This window comes from Hypanus sabinus, chromosome 9 (assembly GCF_030144855.1).
Source record: "Hypanus sabinus isolate sHypSab1 chromosome 9, sHypSab1.hap1, whole genome shotgun sequence".
Lineage (NCBI taxonomy): Eukaryota > Metazoa > Chordata > Chondrichthyes > Myliobatiformes > Dasyatidae > Hypanus > Hypanus sabinus.
Window position 1 is genome coordinate 168,805,301 of NC_082714.1, and position 19,262 is coordinate 168,824,562.

The following is a 19,262-nucleotide window of genomic DNA, read 5'->3' on the forward strand; positions in this document are numbered from 1 at the left end:
AACTTTGGAAATATGTCTCCTGGTTTTATACTACCCCTGTTCTTGTAAGGGAATCATTCTCTTTGTATGCAGTCTGTCAGCGAACCAGAAATGTTTATGACAACTTGATATTTTCATGGTTGCATTAATGATGCTAACTTCTTGTTTCAGGAATTTAATTGCTTCAATTAAATGATTGTATTATTGTTTGAACATTATGGTTTCTGGATTACATGTAATCATGGTCCTTCTTTGTCGTCCATAGCTTTTCATCTTATTTCTCATAAAAAATTACATTGCATATTACAGGAATCTTCTGCTTCCAAAGCAAGTGCCACTTGAGAGACCCTGGGCTAAATTCTACATCAGGTTGTATAAGGCAGAAGATCTCCCCAGCATGAACTCGGGATTTATGGGGAGTATTTCAAAAATCCTTGGAGAACAGAAAGTTTTCATTGATCCTTACATCCAAGTCACCTTTGCAGGACAGCAGGTAAAGATTTCAGATATGTTATGAAAAATTTTCAATGGCATCTATAAATTAATTCTATTCATTATCTGCTTTCCTGGGATGTTCTTAGAAGTTAACTTGTCAATATGACAATATGCTCCAAAGTCTGTCATGTCTAAAACCTTCTATGTCTATGTGTGAAATCTCCAAAAAGCCTTGTAGGCAAGCAAACCTGCCCAGGGAAGCTCATTAACAGCTAAGTCCCTTGCTTTGTTAAATAAACAATTTTGCCCCTCAGTAAGCCCATTCTAGCTTCTGTCTGAAGGTTTTCACAGACCCCATCACACAAGTAGGTCCAGGTTCCAGAAACTTACTCCAGTCTAAGTAAGGGCCCTGTAAAATTCCAGTACTTTCTCTTCAGACATGAAATACTAGAAATTTGAAATAAAATGCTGGAAACATTCAAATAGCCGAGGCGGCATTTGTTGAATTAGAATGTCTTCAGAAATATTAACTCTTTCCCTTTCCTTGTTCTTTTGTTCTTAAGATCATAAAATATAGGATTAGAATTAGACCATTAAGTCCATTGAGTCAGTTCCATCATTTCATCATGGTTGATCCAATTTTCCTCTCGTCCTCAGTCTCCTGCCTTCTCCCTGTATCTCTTCATACCCTGACCAGTCAGAAATCTATCAACCTCTGCCTTAAATATATATAAAGACTTGGCACCCACAGCTGCCTGTGCAAAGACTTCCACAGATTCAAAACGCTCTGGCTAAAAGAAATTCCTCCCCATCTCCTTTCTAACAGGATGCCACTCTGCGACTGTGCCTCTAATTCATCTACCTTATTCTGTATACTGTGCACATTCAAATACAACATCCTTAGTCCTGTATTCACTCTTTTGATTTTGCCCGCCTTTTGTTTTGCAACTCATCCTGTTGATTGTGATTTTGCCCTGTCAACAGCCTTTCCTTACTACACGTTGCCTCTATTTGTAAACCAGCTACTTCATCTTCAGCACTATTATCTGCCTTTGCTACAATACTTCTTGCATCGAAATATACGCAGCTCAGGACGTTTGTCACACCATGTTCAACCTTTTGATTCCTAACTTTTGTCTGAGGTCTTACCAATATCTGCCTCCACAACCTCTTCGCTAACTGTTCTGGCACTCTGGTTCCCATCCCCCTGTAACTCTAGTTTAAGCCCCACCACGCCGCATTAACAAACCTTCCTGCTAGGATATTAATCATGCCTGACCTGCTTAGTTCCTCCAGTAGTTTCTTTTTTGTTAGGTCTACAGCATATGGAATTTCTTATGACTCCTATCAATTTATCAACACTAATCCTGTTTACCAGCAATTAGACTTCCAAAGGTTTCAAAGGTGTATTTAATGTCAGAGAAATGTATACAATATACATCCTGAAATACTTTTTCTTTGCAACTGTTGATGAAAACAAAGGAGTACCCCCAAAGAATGAATGACAGTTAAATGTTAGAACCCCAAAGTCCCCCAGCTCTCTCCCTCCAGCATGTAAGCAGCAGCAAGCAACGATCCCTCCTCCACCCAGTGGCAAAAAAATCACTGGTGCCCACCACCAAGCACTCAAGCGTGAGCAAAGCACAGCAAAAACACAGACTTGCAGTAGCCCAGACTACTTGTTCAGCTGGTATTCAACATACCACAGGCTCTCTCTCTCCCACTATTAAGGGAAAAAGAGATGTCTCCATTTCACAACGAGAGGGGAGACATAACAAACAACTTGCTGGTTTATGATGTTAAAAGTCCGTAGCGTCGCTTTTTCTGAGCTCTGTGTCCAAAGATCTTGGGTCTCTGGGCACACAGCCAGAGATCTTCCATCTCCAATGACACACTGTTCTCCTGCAGAGGCATGGATCTCCAATCCCCCTGTCTCCAGAGCCATGAAATCTCAGTCCTCTGAAGGCGGGTGAAGCTTCTAGCCAAGCCCTTGGCATGCTGAACAACAGCCATTCGTGAAACCCGAGAACGGGTCCCATTCCCGCAAAGAACTGTAGTCAGTGTGTAACTCCAGGTAAGGGTCTTCAAAAGAACCCTGAAAAGTGAAAATAGAGATATTAAAGATGGAAATAGAGCTGTTTCCAAAGATGCAAGCAAAGGAGTTGCCGTTAGACTTGCCCATCTTTGTGGTGCAAGTGCTTGTCTAGACCATTTGAAAATTCATTAAAGGTTATGTAGAGTAGGGCAGGGAACTGGGGTTGAGGAGGAGATTTAAAAAAAAAGGATCAGCCATGATTGAATGGCAGCGCAGATTCGATGGGCTGTGTGGCCTAATTCTTCTCCTGTGTCTTATGGTCTTAATGAAAACTGACCTTGACCACTTCCTCATGCAGAATGCTACAGATTTCAACCACTCTCTATGTGGGGATAAAACTACTCCTCTGATTCCACACAATCCTTCTACCTCATACCTACCTTTTCTGTTATTGAGATTCATGTTCTTGATTCCACAGGAAATTCAACAGTTGTAGTGATATTCTGGAAATAACAATTTTCTCTCAACAACAGGGAGAAACATCAGTGGAAAGCAACTCGACGAATCCAGAATGGAATGAACAGATCACTTTTGTTGAGATGTTTCCCCCACTTGCTCGACGTATCAAAATTCAAGTCATTGATGATGCTAACTTCAATGGTGTTGCCATAGCAACTCATTTCATCGATTTGCAACAAATATCGGATCCCAGGATAAATGGTGAGCTCAAAGGTTATTTGTTGACTCCAGCAGACTGGAGATGGGGTAGAACTCAACGTTATCTTTGAAATGAAACTGAGCAGGTGGTGGAATTGATGGGAAAGTACCAACCGTAATTCTGCATGTTAATTATAGAAAGAGATAAAATTAGACCTTAAATTAAGGATTAGAAATGGGGGGGAAGCATATGCTTGTGGGTAAAGCAATGTTTAATAAATGGGAATCTTTTAAAAGTGAGTAAGTAAAAGTTCAGGGTCAACATGTTCTGTTGAGGGTGAAAGGAACATATGGCAAGACCAGAGAAATCAGGATAGGGAAGGTTCAATCTGGAACAAGATAGGTATAGGTGATTTGGACAAAGCATTCTCTTGAGGAAGATAGAGTGTGTTGGACAGAACTGAAGGACAAAATTAGGAGAGCAGAAAGACCTGTGGAATATCCTTGGCAAGCAAGCTTAAGGAGAATCCCAAGATTATACTGTCAAGAGCAAGAGGAAAGCGAAGGAAAAAGTAGGTTTCTTAGGGACCATAGGGATAATCTATCTGGAGAAAGATGATGTTTGCAAGGTCCTAAATGGATACTTGTGATCTGGTTCCACCAAAAATGATAAAAAAGATCATTTTATAGTGCTTATCCTTCATAAGTCCACACTTTTTCAAATGCAAGTAATTCCTATCTTTAAAAATCTTTAACTAATTTCCCTACCACTAACTAAGGCTTATTACATAGAACATAGAAATTTATGGCACATTACGGGCCCTTCAGCCCACAATGTTGTTCCACCATGTAACCTATTCTAGACACTGCCTAGTATTTCCCTATCGCATAGCCCTCTATATTTCTAAGCTTCATGTACTTATCTAAGAGGCTCTTAAAAGACCCTACTGTATCCGCTTCCACCACCACCGCCGGCAGTGCATTCTATGTATCCACCACTTTCTTTGTGTAAACCTTACCCCTGACATCCCCTCAGTACCCATTTCCAAGCCCCTTAACACTGTGCCCCCTCGTGTTAGCCATTTCAGCCCTGGGAGAAAGGGATATCCACACGATCAATGCCCCTATCAACTTATACACCTCTATCAGGTCACCTATCATCCTCCATCGCTCCAAGGAGAAAAGGCCGAATGCACTCAACCTGTTCTCATAAGTGTGCCCTCCAATCCAGGCAACCATCCCTGTAAATCACAGCCAGTGGGATGAGTTAAAGGGCAATAGAGGCGTGGTGCAGTTAAAACAAAAAACAAATACTGGACTGAAAGTGTTAAATTTGAATGCATGCAGCATTAAGAAATAAAATGGATGATCTTGAAATTCAGCTACAGATTGGCAATTATGATGTTATGGCCATCTCTGAAACTTGGCTAAAGGATGGCTGCCATTGGGAGCTGAATGTCCAAGGATATACGGTGTATCAGAAAGATAGGTTAGTAGGCAGAGGGGGTGGTGTGAAATAATATTAAATCAGTAGAAAGAGCTGACAGAGGATTGGAAGGTGTAGAGTCTCTATGGGTTGAGTTAAGAAATGGCAAGGGTAAAAGGACCCTGATGGCAGTTGTATACAGGCCACCGAACAGCAGCCAGGATGTGGATTACAAATTACAGCAGGAGAAGGAAAAGGTGTGTCATGATAATTATTGGGGATTTAAACATGAAAGTGGATTGAGAAAACCAGACCAGTACTGGACCTCGAGAGAGAATTTGTAGAATGTCTAAAGGATGGTTTTTTAGAACAGCTTGTTGTTGTGCCCACTAGAGGATCAGCTGTGCTGGATTGGTTGTTGTTCAGTGATCCAGAGGTGATAAAGGAGCTTAAGGTTAAGGAACCCTTGGGGATCAGTGATCACAATATGATTGAGTTCACTTTGAAATTTGAGAAAGAGCTAAATTCCAATGTGTTGGTATTTCAGTGGAATAAAGGAAATTACAATGGCATGAGAGGGAAACTGGCCAAGGTTGACTAGAAAGGGACATTTGCAGGAAGGACATCAGAGCAGCAATGGCTGGAGTTTCTGCAAAAAATGAGGGAAATGCAAGTCAGATATATTCCAAATAAGAAGGAAGTTTTGAATGGAAAAAGGAAACTACCATGGCTGACAAGTGAAGTCAGAGCCAAAGTAAAAGCAAAAGAGAGAGCATACAAGGAAGCCAAAGCTAGTGGGAAGATAGAGGATTGGGAAGCTTTTAAAAACTTGCAGAAGGAAACTAAGAAGATCATCAAGAAGGAAAAGATGAATTATGAAAGGAAGCTGGCGAACAATGAGAGATGCAGAGATGGCAGAGGAACTGAATGTGTATTTTGCATCAGTCTCCACAGTGGAAGACATCTGCAGTATAACGGCCATTCAAGAATGTCAGGGAAGTGAAATATGTGCAGTGAAAATTATGACTGAGAAGGTGCTCAGGAAGCTTAATGGTCTGAGGTTGGATAAATCTCCCGGACCTCTTGGAATGCACCCTTGGATTCTGAAAGAAGTAACTGGAGAGACTGCGGAGGCATTAACAAATATATATAAATAATTGTTAGATTCTGGCATTGTACTAGACAACTGGAAATTGAAAATGTTACTTTGCTATTTAAGAAGGGTGGGAGGCAGCAGAAAGGAAACAATAGACCTGTTAGCCTGACATCAGTGGTTGGGAAGTTGTTGCAATCAATTGTTAGGGATGAGATTACAGGGTACCTGGAGGCACATGACAAGATAGGCCAAAAGCCAGCATGGTTTCCTGAAAGGAAAACCCTGCCTGACTAACCTACTGCAATTCTTAGAGGAAATTAAAAGCAGGGTAGACAAAGGAGATACAGTAGAAGTGGTGTACTTGAATTTTCAGAAGTCCACACAGGAGGCTGCTTAGCAAGATAAGAGGTCATGGAATTACAGGAAAGTTACTAGCATGGGTGGAGCATTGGCTGGTCGGCAGAAAACAGAGAGTGGGAATAAAGGGATCCTATTTTGGCTGGCTGCCTGTTACCAGTGGAGTTCCACAGGGGTTGGTGTTGGGACCGCTGCTTTTTACAATGTATGTCAATGATTTGGACTATGGGAATAATGGATTTGTGGCTAAATTTGACAATGATCCAAAGATAGGTAGAGGAGCAGGTAGCATTGAGGAAATAGAGAGACTTAGATAGTGTAGGGAATAGGCAAAGAAGAGGAAAATGAAATACAATGTTGGAAAGTGTATGGTCATGTACTTTGGTGTAAGAAATAAACGGGCAGACTATTATTTAGATGGGGAGAGAATTCAAACTACAGAGATGCAAAGGAAATTGGGAGTCCTTGTGGCAGGATAGAAACATAGAAAACCTACAGCACAATACAGGTCCTTTGGCCCACAATGATGTGCTGAACATGTACTTACTTTAGAAATTATCTAGTGTTACCCATAGCCCTCTATTTTTCTAAACTCCATGTACCTATCCAGGAGTCTCTTAAAAGATCTTATCCTTTGCGCCTCCACGCACTCACCACTCTCTGTGTTTTTAAAGAAAAACACTTAACCCTGACGTCTCCTCTGTACCTACTTCCAAGCACCTTACAACTGTGCCCTCTCGTGCTAGCCATTTCAGCCCTGGGAAAAAGCCTTTGACTATCCACACAATCATCATCATATACACCTCTATCAGGTCACCTCTCATCCTCCTTCACTCCAAGGAGAAAAGGCCGAGTTCACTCAACCTATGCTCCCCTACCCAGGCAACATCCTTGTAAATCTCCTCTGCACCCTTTCTATGGCTTCCACATCCTTCCTGTAGTGAGGTGACCAGAACTGAGCACAGTATTCCAAGTGGGGTCTGACCAGGGTCCTAAATAGCTGCAACATTACCTCTCAATTCTTAATCTCAGTCCCACGATTGATGAAGGCTATTGCACCATATGCCTTCTTAACCATAGAGTCAACTTGCACAGCAGCTTTGAGTGTCCTGTGGACTCAGACCCCAAGATCTCTCTGATCCTCCACACTGCCAAGAGTCTTACCATTAATACTATATTCTGCCATCATATCTGCCAATGTCTGCTCACAATTAATGCTTCCATGTTTCTGCCTAACAGCATCATATTTCCCTCTACCCCAATTAAATGTTTTTCTAACTTGTCTGCTGCTCTCCCTCTCCAATGCTATGGTGAAGGAGATAGAGTTGTGATCACTAGCTCCAAAATGCTCTCCCACTGAGAGACCTGACACCTGGCCAGATTCATTTCCCAATACCAGCTCAAGTTGGCTTATCTACATACTGCGTCAGGAAATTTTCTTGAACACACCTAACGAACTCCACCCCAAAGGAGATGCCAATCACTATTAGGACAGTTAAAATCTCCCATTACAACAGACCTATTATTATTGCACCGTTCCAGAATCTGCCTCCCTATCTGTTCCTCTGTGACCCTGTCTATAAAAAAACACCCAGTAGAGTAGTGCCCCTTTCCTGTTTCTGACATTGGTTTATACTTTCTTGATTTCTCCCTGTTGCCCTCAGAATATAGAACAGTACGGTATACTGTAGACAAGTCTTTTGGCCCAACGTATCTGTACTAACTCTGATGCCAATTTGAGTGATCCTATTTGCCATCATCTATCTCCCTCCTTTCCCAGCTTGTAGTATTTCCCAAGTGTTGCTGAAATGCTGCTGTTGTTTCTGCTTTAGACACCCGCCCAGACAGCAGGTTCTGGTCACATACTATTCTCTGTGTGTAAAACCTACCTAAGGCTTCTCCTTTAAATTCCCCCCTCTCACCTTAAACACCTGCCCTCTAATTTCAAATTTGCACACTGGGCAGAAGACACAGACTGACGACTCTCTGTGTGATTCTCATAATTCTATAAACTTCTATTAGTCACCCTTCAGCTTCCGAAGCTCCAGGGAAAGCAATCTGTTTATCCAACCTCCCCTTATACAGTAGCTAATATCCTCTAATGCAGGCAACAACATGCTGCTGAAATGCATCTGCCCCCTCTTCAAAGCCAAGAAGTCCATAATGAGAAGGAAAACATTTTAATATTAGAAGGGAAAGACTTAAAAGGACTTGAGGGATAACTTTTTCATACAGATGCTTGTGAGTATATTGATGAGCTGCCGAAGATGTGGTAGAGGCAGGTACAATTAAGACATTTTAAAGGACAATTACAGTACATAGATAGGAAAAGGTTAGAGGAATATGAACCAACTCAGGCAAATGGGACTAGTTAATTAGTCAATATTGTATACACAGATGAGTTGGGCCGTAATGCCTGATTCCGTACGACATGACTTCCGTGTTTGTTGATGTCTGTCTTGTTAGTAAAACCCATATCTGAATGTTAATCATTCTCTCCTATCTAATTATTTTTCAGCTGGTTTCTACCCAACCTTTGGCCCAGCATGGGTTTACCTCTATGGCTCTCCCCAGAATTCTGCACTCAGGGATGCCTACAAGGATCTAAATGAGGGCCTAGGAGAAGGGATATTTTACCGAGGGCGAATACTTATGGCAGTCTCAGTAGATATTTACAGCTCCATTGCAGCTATTCAAAGTGACAAAGGGAAAAAATCAAAGAGCATGTTCAAATTTAAAAAAAAGAGCAAAAAATCCAAATCTAAGTCCAAGGCAAAAGAAGAGAGTCATAGTCAAACTGAAGGTGAAGAAGGCGCAAATTCCCTGGAACAGCCAAGTGCAATGGAAGTGAGCATTGATAGCATTCACCCTCTGCCAGAAGTAAGTCTAGACCAAAAGCACAACGCGATATTCTTGTGTTGTCTTTCCTCTGCAGCTGACACTGGTTCTCCTGGATAACCCAGATCAGACTGGTCAGATGCTGTTGGTCCTCCTGGGTGAAGCAGATTAGATTGGTCTGATTAGACTGGACTCAGTTAGTCAGGTGCCATTTTCCTCCTGAGTAATCTAGATCAGATTGGTCCCAGTTGGTCAGACACTTTTGGTCCTCCTGGATAATCAAGTAAGAATGTGCAAATGATCATAGGATGTTTGGAATACTGTGAGCAATTTTGGGCCGTGTATCTGAAGAGAGTACAGAGGAAATTCATGGGAATGACCCCCATAGATACCTTCAAGTTGCCGCGTAAGCTGATGGGGTGGTTAAGGAGACGTATGGTGTGTTGGCCTTCATTAGTTGGGGATTAAGTTCAAGAGTTGTAGTGTTGAGGTTTTGTAAAACTCTGGTTAGACCACACTTGGAATATTGTGTTCAGCTCTGATCACCTCATTAAAGGAAAGATGTGGAATCTTTCAAATGAATGCTGAGGAGATTTACCAGGGTGCTGCCTGGATTAGTGAGGAGGAAAGGTTGAACAAGCTGGGGCTTTTCTCTTTGGAGTGAAGGAGGATGAGAGCTGATTTGATAATTATAAAAGGTATTGATGGAGTGAACAGCTAGCACCTTTTCCCCAGGGAGGAATGGCTTGTATGAGAGGGTATTCTTGTACGGTGATTGGAGACAGGTAGAGGGAGGAATGGCAGAGTGAGGTTTTTGCACAGTGTGGTAGGTACACGGAACGCACTGCCAGCTTTAGCTGTACAGGCAGATACATTAGGGTGATGTAAAAGACTCTTAGATAGACAAAAAGGTAAAAGAAAAATTGAGAGCTATGCAGGGAGGGAAGTGTTAGAGTGATCTTGGAGTAGGTTTTAAAGACTGCCATGACATCATGGGCTGAAGGGCCTGTACTTCATTGTACTGTTCTATGTAATGAAAGGCTTACTGTACAGTCAAGGAGTGTTTGATGGCTCTGGGCTTACTCAGAGTTCAGAAAGAGGTGTTCTTGGAACCTTCCTAGCAAGATAAAGTGCGAATCAAAAGGATGTTTAGGGCATAGCCTTAGAATAAGTGGATAATCCTTTATAACTGAGATGAGAGTTATTTTCTACAACCATTGGATGTTGAATTTGTTGCTACAGAGAGCTGCAGAAGCTAAGTTTTCTTCTTGGAAGGTTATGGATGAATGTGGGTAACTGGAATTAGCAGGAAGGTTACTGTGGTTGTCATGGACCGGTTGGACTAAAGGAGCTCAGTCCATGCTCACTGGGTGTATTTTAGGCAGAGATTAATGGATTCTTGGTTGGTGAGGGGGCTAAGCATTACAGCGAGAAGGTGGGAGAATATGGTAGAAATAAATCAGCATGATTGAATCATGCAGCAGAATTGATGGGCTGAATGATCTCATTCTGCTCCTATGTCTTTAATGTTTTATGGTCTAATCTGGCAGCTATTCTTTGTGGTCTTTCAGCTATTAGGTCTAGTATAACAGATTTTCTTCATCTTGCAGTACCTGATCTAAATGTATCAGTAATTTATATCGTATAGCCAGTGTTTACAGCCTAACATCTTTGTTAACCAGCTCTTCCAATCTCTTGTCAAATGTGTCAAATCTGTAATCTTGAAAGCCTCTGAAGATTCTGAATAAAATTGTTTCTACAGGATTTTTAAGTGTGCCTATAAATGACTTTGCCTGAAGTTTCTGATACACAGTAAAGTCCTGGATGTCTGGAATCTTTTTGTTGGCAATGGCATTGTACCCTCCTTTCCACACTGGGCCACATTTCCAATTCTCTCCTGTCCTGTCCAGAAAATTGTTCACGCTCAGAAACCTCTCATCATCATCACCATCATTTCATATACTGAGACATCTTGAACTCAACGATTTATCCACCATATCCTTGTTCTTTCTCACCTTGCACATGGTTACTGGCTACCATTTTCCCCAGGCTGCCACTTCTCCAAACAGGGGTAAACTATACATTCACTGGCTATCACTTCCCCAAACAGCAGTAAACTGTGCTTTCAAAGGCTACCACTTTCCCAAACAGGGTAAAATGTGTTTTCACCAGCTGCCATTTCCCTAAACAGCAGTAAACTGTGTTTTCAGATGCTGCCATTTTCCCAAACGGATAAACTATATATTCACTGGCTACGGATTCCCCAAACAGCAGTAAATTGTGTATTCAATGACTGCCACTTCCCCAAACAGGGGTAGACTGCTTTCAGTGGCTGCTGTTTTCCCATACAGGGGCAAACTGTGCTTTCACTGGCTACCACTTCCCCAAACAGGGGTGAACTATATGTCCACTGGCTACCACTTCCCCAAACAGGGGTGAACTATATGTCCACTGGCTACCACTTCCCCAAACAGGGGTGAACTATATGTCCACTGGCTACCACTTCCCCAAACAGGGGTGAACTATATGTCCACTGGCTACCACTTCCCCAAACAGGGGTGAACTATATGTCCACTGGCTACCACTTCCCCAAACAGGGGTGAACTATATGTCCACTGGCTACCACTTCCCCAAACAGGGGTGAACTATATGTCCACTGGCTACCACTTCCCCAAACAGGGGTGAACTATATGTCCACTGGCTACCACTTCCCCAAACAGGGGTGAACTATATGTCCACTGGCTACCACTTCCCCAAACAGGGGTGAACTATATGTCCACTGGCTACCACTTCCCCAAACAGGGGTGAACTATATGTCCACTGGCTACCACTTACACAGGTAAGCATAAATCATACTTGTTATCAATGAGTTTCAGTAGTCGATGCTGTCACAGCAGTGATTGATTCAATGATACAGCGAAGGTCAGAACACATGGGTACACAGCTGATTGAAATGCAGAATGTCATCCTACTGAATAAGCCACAATTTAATATTCTCACCTTTCAGTCTGCTGCAGGTGAAAAAGAGGAATTTCTTCTTTTTGCTGGATTTTTTGAGGCAACCATGATTGATCCATCAGTCCAGTCACGGCTTCTCACCTTTGAAGTGTCCATAGGTAGGACCTTTCTGCCTTTCATAGCTACAACGAGCCAGTATTTCCATCAAAATATGTTTGTCATGTCTTTCAATTTTGTAAGTGATGTATTAGGTAACATCAGTGATACAAAAAGAATGAAGAACTTGTCTCCCTGAACAAATGAAGTTCAGCAGAACCTTAGGCCTAAACATTGTCACAAAGCATTTACAAAACCAAATATAAATGATGTTGTTTGAATTGAATTGACTTTATTACTTACATCCTTCATACACATGTGGAGTAAAAATCTTTACAGTATGTCTCCGTCTAAATGTGCAATGTACAATTTATAGTAATTTAATAGTATGTAGAACAGGACGGTCATGTGAAATCCTCAGTGTTGTGTCTGCCGAGGAACTCAAGGCTGTTCACCCTCTCAACACCATGGGCTGTATTGGCGGCAGTGTCTGAGTCATGTTTGTGTAAAATATTAGGACAATGATTAGTTATTCATCTGTATTTATTTATTTATTGATATTCAGCATGGAATAGGCCCTTTTGGCCCTTTCCGCTGTGCCTCCCAGCAGTTCCCCGACTTAGTCCGAACCTAATCACGAATAATTTACGATGAACAATTAACCCACCAACTGGTACGCCTTTGGACTGTGAGAAGAAACATGAGAGGAAAACATACAAACTCCTTACAGACAGCAGAAGGAATTGAACCTAGGTCGCTGTTACGTTAAAGCGTTGTGCTAACCACTACGTTACTAGGCACTGCTACACCAGTATGCTCACCAATACACTACCGTATCTTGTGCCTGATAGAGGAGGCAATGCAATAGCAAATTGAATTTAATCCTGACAGGTGTAAGGTGATGTATAAAAACTGATAGAGTTATGAGGGGCATAGACAGGATAAATAGCAGGAAGATTTCCCCATGACACAGGTGTCGAAAATGAGTGGGCATGGGTGTAGGGTGAAGGGTTCAAAGTTTCGAGGAATTCTAAAGAAGAACATTTTAACCTAGAAGACAGTAGGTATCTGAGTGGTAGAGGCAGGTATTCTTATAATACTGATAAAGGATTTCTGTGAAAGTGAAAGTGACATCAGGGTGGGCAGGAATCTTATTATAGTATCTCACCCCAAACCCCTCACCATCTCTTTGCCTCATTCAATTCTAAACTCAATGAGACACTCTACTGGTTTCTTTTTAGCATGCTGTTTAATGCATTCTCCTTAAGATGCAATATTACAAGTTCCTCACTGACGTTCTACACATTGCTGCCACTGTACAACTGACATCTGCAGTCCTTCACCTGTCTGGTATCCATTTTATAACGTTCTATTCCACAGTCCATCCTTCACCCGTCTGGTATCCATTTTATAACGTTCTATTCCACAGTCCATCCTTCACCCGTCTGGTATCCATTTTATAACGTTCTATTCCACAGTCCATCCTTCACCTGTCGGTAATCCATTTTAACCATATAACAATTACAGCAAGGAAACAGGCCATCTCGGCCCTTCTAGTCCATGCCAAATGCTTACTCTCACCTAGTCCCACCTACCTGAACTCAGCCCATAACCCTCCATTCCTTTCCTGTCCATATACCTAGCCAATTTTGCTTTAAATGACAATACCGAACCTGCCTCTACCACTTCTACTGGAAGCTAATTCCACACAGCTACCACTCTCTGAGTAAAGAAATTCCTCCTCATGTTACCCTTAAACTTTTGCCCCCTAACTCTCAACTCGTCCTCTTGTTTGAATCTCCCCTACTCTCAATTGAAAAAGCCTATCCACGTCAACTCAATCTATCCCCCTCATAATTTTAAATACCTCTATCAAGTTCCCCCCTCAACCTTCTACGCTCCAAAGAATAAAGACCTAACTTGTTCAACCTTTCTCTGTAACTTAGGTGCTGAAACCCTGGTAACATTCTAGTAAATCTCCTCTACTCTCTTTATTTTGTTCACATTTTTCCTATAATTCGGTGACCAGAACTGTACTCAATACTCCAAATTCGAATGCCTTGTACAATTTTAACATTACATCCCAACTCCCATACTCAATGCTCTGATTTATAAAGGCCAGCATACCAAAAGCTTTCTTCACCACTCCATCCACATGAGATTCCACCTTCAGGGAGCTATTCACCATTATTCCTAGATCACTCTGTTCTACTGCATTCTTCAATGCCCTACCATTTACCATGTATGTCCTATTTGGATTATTCCTACCACAATTTAGCACCTCACACTTATCAGCATTAAACTCCATCTGCCATCCCTCAGCCCACTCTTCTAACTGGCCTAAATCTCTCTGCAAACTTTGAAAATCTACTTCGTTATCCATAACGCCACCTACTTTAGTATCATCTGCATACTTACTAATCCAATTTACCACCCCACCATCCAGATTATTTTACAATGATTATCATTTTATAATGCTCTGATTATAATCTATAATATGATAATAGATAATCTAGAATATGATAATAAATATTATATATCTATAATGATAATTATCATTTTATAATGCTCTGTTCCACAGACCATCCTTCACTTGTTGAGAATCCATTTTATAATGTTCTGTCCAGAGAATGTCCTTCACCTGTCGGGTATCCATTTTATAATGTTCTGTCCAGAGACTGTCCTTCACCTGTCGGGTATCCATTTTATAATGTTCTGTCCACAGACTGTCCTTCACCTGTCGGGTATCCATTTCAAAATGTTCTGTTCCACAGACCGTCCTTCACCTGTCGGGTATCCATTTTATTTTCAGTTTTATAATCTTTTTATTGATACATAATCTTCTACAGCTATAAAATGATACAAAACTTCAACAGGTTGATATATATACAATTAATAAAGCTGAAGCAAAAACTTTTCAAAAAAGGATAATCTACGATAATGAAAAAAACACTTTTTATAAGGAAAAGAAGGAAAAAAGAGAACCCCAACTTACTAAGAAAAAGAAACCCCACTAACTACAAGAGAAAGAAAAAGAAAAGTGAAAAAAAAAACATTAGGAATCGACTCCCAGAGCAATACGACTTACCATCATCTATCTATTTATATATGTGTGTGTATATATATATAAAGAAAAATAATCATCAACCACCAATTAATGTTTATATAAAATAAAATTGGTGAAAACCATATTAAATAATTCTAATTAAATGATAATATTTCGCAAAAGAGCATCATCCTCTCTCAAAATCAAATTGAGGATCAAAAGTTCCACTTCTGATTTTTCCAAAATAAGACATGACATTACTTGAGAAAACCATTGAATTAATGTAGGGACAGAGGTATCTTTCGATTTCAATGAAATAGCCCTTCTTGCCAACAATGTAACAAATGCAATTACACGTTGGTCTGAAGATGAAATACCCTGAATATGATGCGGAACTATTCCAAATAGAACATTTAATGTATTAGGTTGTAAGTTAATTTTCAGAGCTTTACAAATTGTAGAAAATAAAGATTTCCAAAAGATTTTAGAGAAGGAGATGACCAGAACATATGAGACAAAGTGTCTACTTCAGTTTTACACCTATCGCAGTAACTGTCTATATTAGGAAATATTTTAGATAGTCTCTCCTTTGTTATATAATGCTGAACAATTTTAAAATTGAATTAAACAGTGATTGGCACACATCGAAGAAGAATTGACCATTTTCAGAACTCGCAACCAATCTTCATTAACAAAGATCATATTAAGTTCTCTCTCCCAATTTTGTTTAATCTTTAGTAAAAGGTTATCTTTTTGTAGTAAAAATAAATTATAAATTCTACCAATAGAACCTCTTACTAAAGGATTCATATTCCAAATAGTATCCAACAAATCAGATTCTTGCATATATGGAAACTTAGATAAGTAATTTTTATAAAAAATGTCTAACCTGAAAATATTGCAAAAAATGTGTATGAAAAAGAGAATATTTGCTAATTAACTCTTCAAAAGTCATCAATCGACCATCACAAAATAAATCTGCAAAAATACTGATCCCCTTATTTCTCCATAGTAGAAAAATAGGATCAGTTACTGAAGGTTTAAATAAAAAATTTTGATATGAAGAGCTAGACAATTTAAATTGTTTAAAATTTTAAAAATTGCGAAACTGAAACCAAATCCATAAGGACTGTTTAATAACAGGGTAAAGATATAAATTTTGAATTTTAGAGAGTTGTAAAGGTAATGGAGCTCCTAATAATGTTAAATGAAATTATTTGATAGCTTTTAATTCCAAATCAATCCAAGCTGGTTTTTGGCTCTTGTCGAGCCAATATAGCAAAAAACATAACTGTCGAATATTAACTGCCCAATAATACAATATTAAATTAGGAAGTGCAAGTCCACCATCTCTTTTAGATTTTTGTAAATGATACTTATTAATTCATGGTCTTTTATTGTTCCAAATAAAGAACGAAATAATAGTCAATTTGATCAAAATTTTTTTTAGTTAAAAAGATAGGTATATTTTGAAAAAATATATAAAAATCTGGGTAAAATCATCATTTTCACCATATAATCATATAACAATCACAGCACGGAAACAGGCCATCTCGGCCCTCCTAGTCCGTGCCGAACTCTTAATCTCACCTAGTCCCACCTACCCGCACTCAGCCCATAACCCTCCACTCCTTTCCTGTCCATATACCTATCCAATTTTACCTTAAATGACACAACTGAACTGGCCTCTCCTACTTCTACAGGAAGCTCATTCCACACAGCTATCACTCTCTGAGTAAAGAAATACCCCCTCGTGTTTCCCTTAAACTTCTGCCCCCTAACTCTCAAATCATGTCCTCTCGTTTGAATCTCCCCTACTCTCAATGGAAACAGCCTGTTCACGTCAACTCTATCTATCCCTCTCAAAATTTTAAATACCTCGATCAAATCCCCCCTCAACCTTCTACGCTCCAATGAATAGAGACCTAACTTGTTCAACCTTTCTCTGTAACTTAAGTGCTGAAACCCAGGTAACATCCTAGTAAATCGTCTCTGCACTCTCTCTAATTTATTGATATCTTTCCTATAATTCGGTGACCAGAATTATTAATTCCTTTAATTATTAATTAATTAACCAGAATTCATGGCATGGATACGACCTATTAAAGAAAGTGTAAGTGGGTTTCACCTAGAAAATAATTATTTCATAAAGTCCATTAAAGGAACTACGTTAGCTTTAAACAACACACACAAAATGCTGGTGGAATACAGCAGGCCAGGCAGCATCTATAAGGAGAAGCACTGTCGACGTTTTGGGCCGAGACCCTTCGTCCAAAGGGTCACTTCAAATCACTATCTTTGAAACGTTTCTGGTATTATTAAAGAGAAAAAAACTCTTTTATCTGAGTTTCAATAAACTCAACAAATTCTGAACTTTGTAACAAACATTCTGGGAAACACCAAAGTGGTCTTGTAGAAGCAGCATCTTTCAGTTCAAATATTAGGTTTAAAGGAGTGTGATCAGAGATAGCAATTGCATCATATTCACATTTCTGAGCATTAAATAGAAGTCGAGGGTCGACTATAAAATAGTTATTATGAACATGTGAAAAGAAGGAATATTCTCTATCACAAGGATCCATATGTCTCCAAATTTCAATTAAGCCATAATCCATTAAAAAGGAATTAATAAGTGATGCAGAATGATTAGGGAGATAATGTTTGGATGATGATTTATCCATTAAAGGATTTAAATGTATTAAAATCACCACCCATTAATAACATATATTCATTTAGATCAGGTAGTAGAGCAAAAACAGCTTTAAAAAATGAGAGATCATCAACATTTGGTCCATGTTTATTAACCAAAATAATTTTCCTTTTGTAAATTGTTCCTTTAAGAATCAAAAATCTACCATTAATATCAGCTATAGTATCCTCCTGGTTAAAAGGAATATTGGAATCAATAAAAATAGAAACACCTCTAATTTTACTTTGAGAATTTGCAGGAAACTGAGAATACTTCCAAAATGTAAAAAACTATTTTTATCACATATCCTGATATGCATCTCTTGTGCAAAGATTATATCAGGTTGGAATCGGTTAATAACTTTAAATGTTTTCTTGTGCTTAATAGGATGATTCCAACCACAAACATTCCAACTTAAAACATTCATCATGAGACTTTATATCTAAAAAAAGTAGTTAGACGCGTGTCAGGATAAAGTAGTCGAAAATGGCGTAGATAAACAACAATAATAATAATTTGCGTACACTCCAGAATTCCATAATGGGGATAAAAAATAAGAAAAGAAAAAAGGAAAAAACCCACCCAGACTACAAAACCCAGAAGTAAATTGATATCAATCGACGCAAGAACCATAGAATGCATAAAAAGCAATTATAAACTCCACTTGCCTGAAAAAGAAAAAAATGAAAAAAGTAATCTCTATCTCCCTCTTCTGGATATAGAACTCATTACAGTCGATATACAGTTCATTAAAACTGAGCTAAAGAGAACAATTATTTGATATGACTTTTTTTGAAAATAGCCTTCATAATATTAGATAAGGTAAAAAAGCAAGTCCAAAAAAATTCTTGAAATATTTGCTTAGAAGAAAAACAATTGCCATCTTTAAAATATCAAATCTATCTTTAAAGCGTAAAGAAACCCAGAAAATTACTTAAGTTCTTAATAAAAGCATACGAAGCAAAAAAGCAATTAATTCATTTAAATGCTGCAAACAGAAAAAAAATTCTAAATAGTTCAAAGTTATCTACAGTTCCCTTGCTGTGACTTTTGAGACTATTTCAAAGCTAAAAGTACGTTTTAAGGTAAAAACTTTCTATAGTCATCAAATCTTCTGATTTCATCACTCCTTACATCATGAGACAATCATTCTAACTTGTAAATCATTCTAACTTCAGGCTTCAGACTCATCAGGGAGAGAATTAATAAAATGTAGTGCTTCAGCTGGGTCACCAAAGTACGAACTCCAGAATTTTTGACGAATAGCCTTAACTTAGCTGGGTATTGAAGAGATGGATACAAAAGTCTTTGATAAGCCATATGCATAACAGCAGCGAATCCAGAATGTTTCTGCACAATTTCACGTGGAAAATCATCAAAGAAGCGAGTTTCAGAGCTTTGAAATTGAAACAACCTTTGTTATCTAGCAAGCTTAATAATGCGGTCTTTGTCTCAGAAACGATGAAAACGCACAACCACATGCTGGTCTTTACCTTGACCCAAGGATTTTAAGGAGTCGATTCTATGAACCATTTCAATCTCTGGGGGTTGTAGGCATGCCTCCGGAAATAAAAATTGAAACATTTTAGCAAAATAATCCAGTGTGTCGGCGGATTCTGATTTCTCTTTTATTCGAATATTGTTCAGATG

The 19,262-nt window shown here is 39.3% G+C and overlaps 1 protein-coding gene across 5 annotated transcripts in view; it reads left to right on the top strand.

The window, feature by feature from the left end:
- Nucleotides 1–19,262, top strand: part of fer1l4 (fer-1 like family member 4) — a 397,456-nt gene that overhangs the window by 104,225 nt on the left and 273,969 nt on the right. For all 5 annotated transcript variants that reach the window (XM_059981120.1, XM_059981116.1, XM_059981117.1 and 2 more), the window contains 4 exons: nt 289–472; nt 2,983–3,169; nt 8,504–8,865; nt 11,831–11,939. In XM_059981120.1, coding sequence (XP_059837103.1) covers nt 289–472; nt 2,983–3,169; nt 8,504–8,865; nt 11,831–11,939 — 842 coding nt within the window. The remainder of the gene's footprint in view (nt 1–288; nt 473–2,982; nt 3,170–8,503; nt 8,866–11,830; nt 11,940–19,262) is intronic.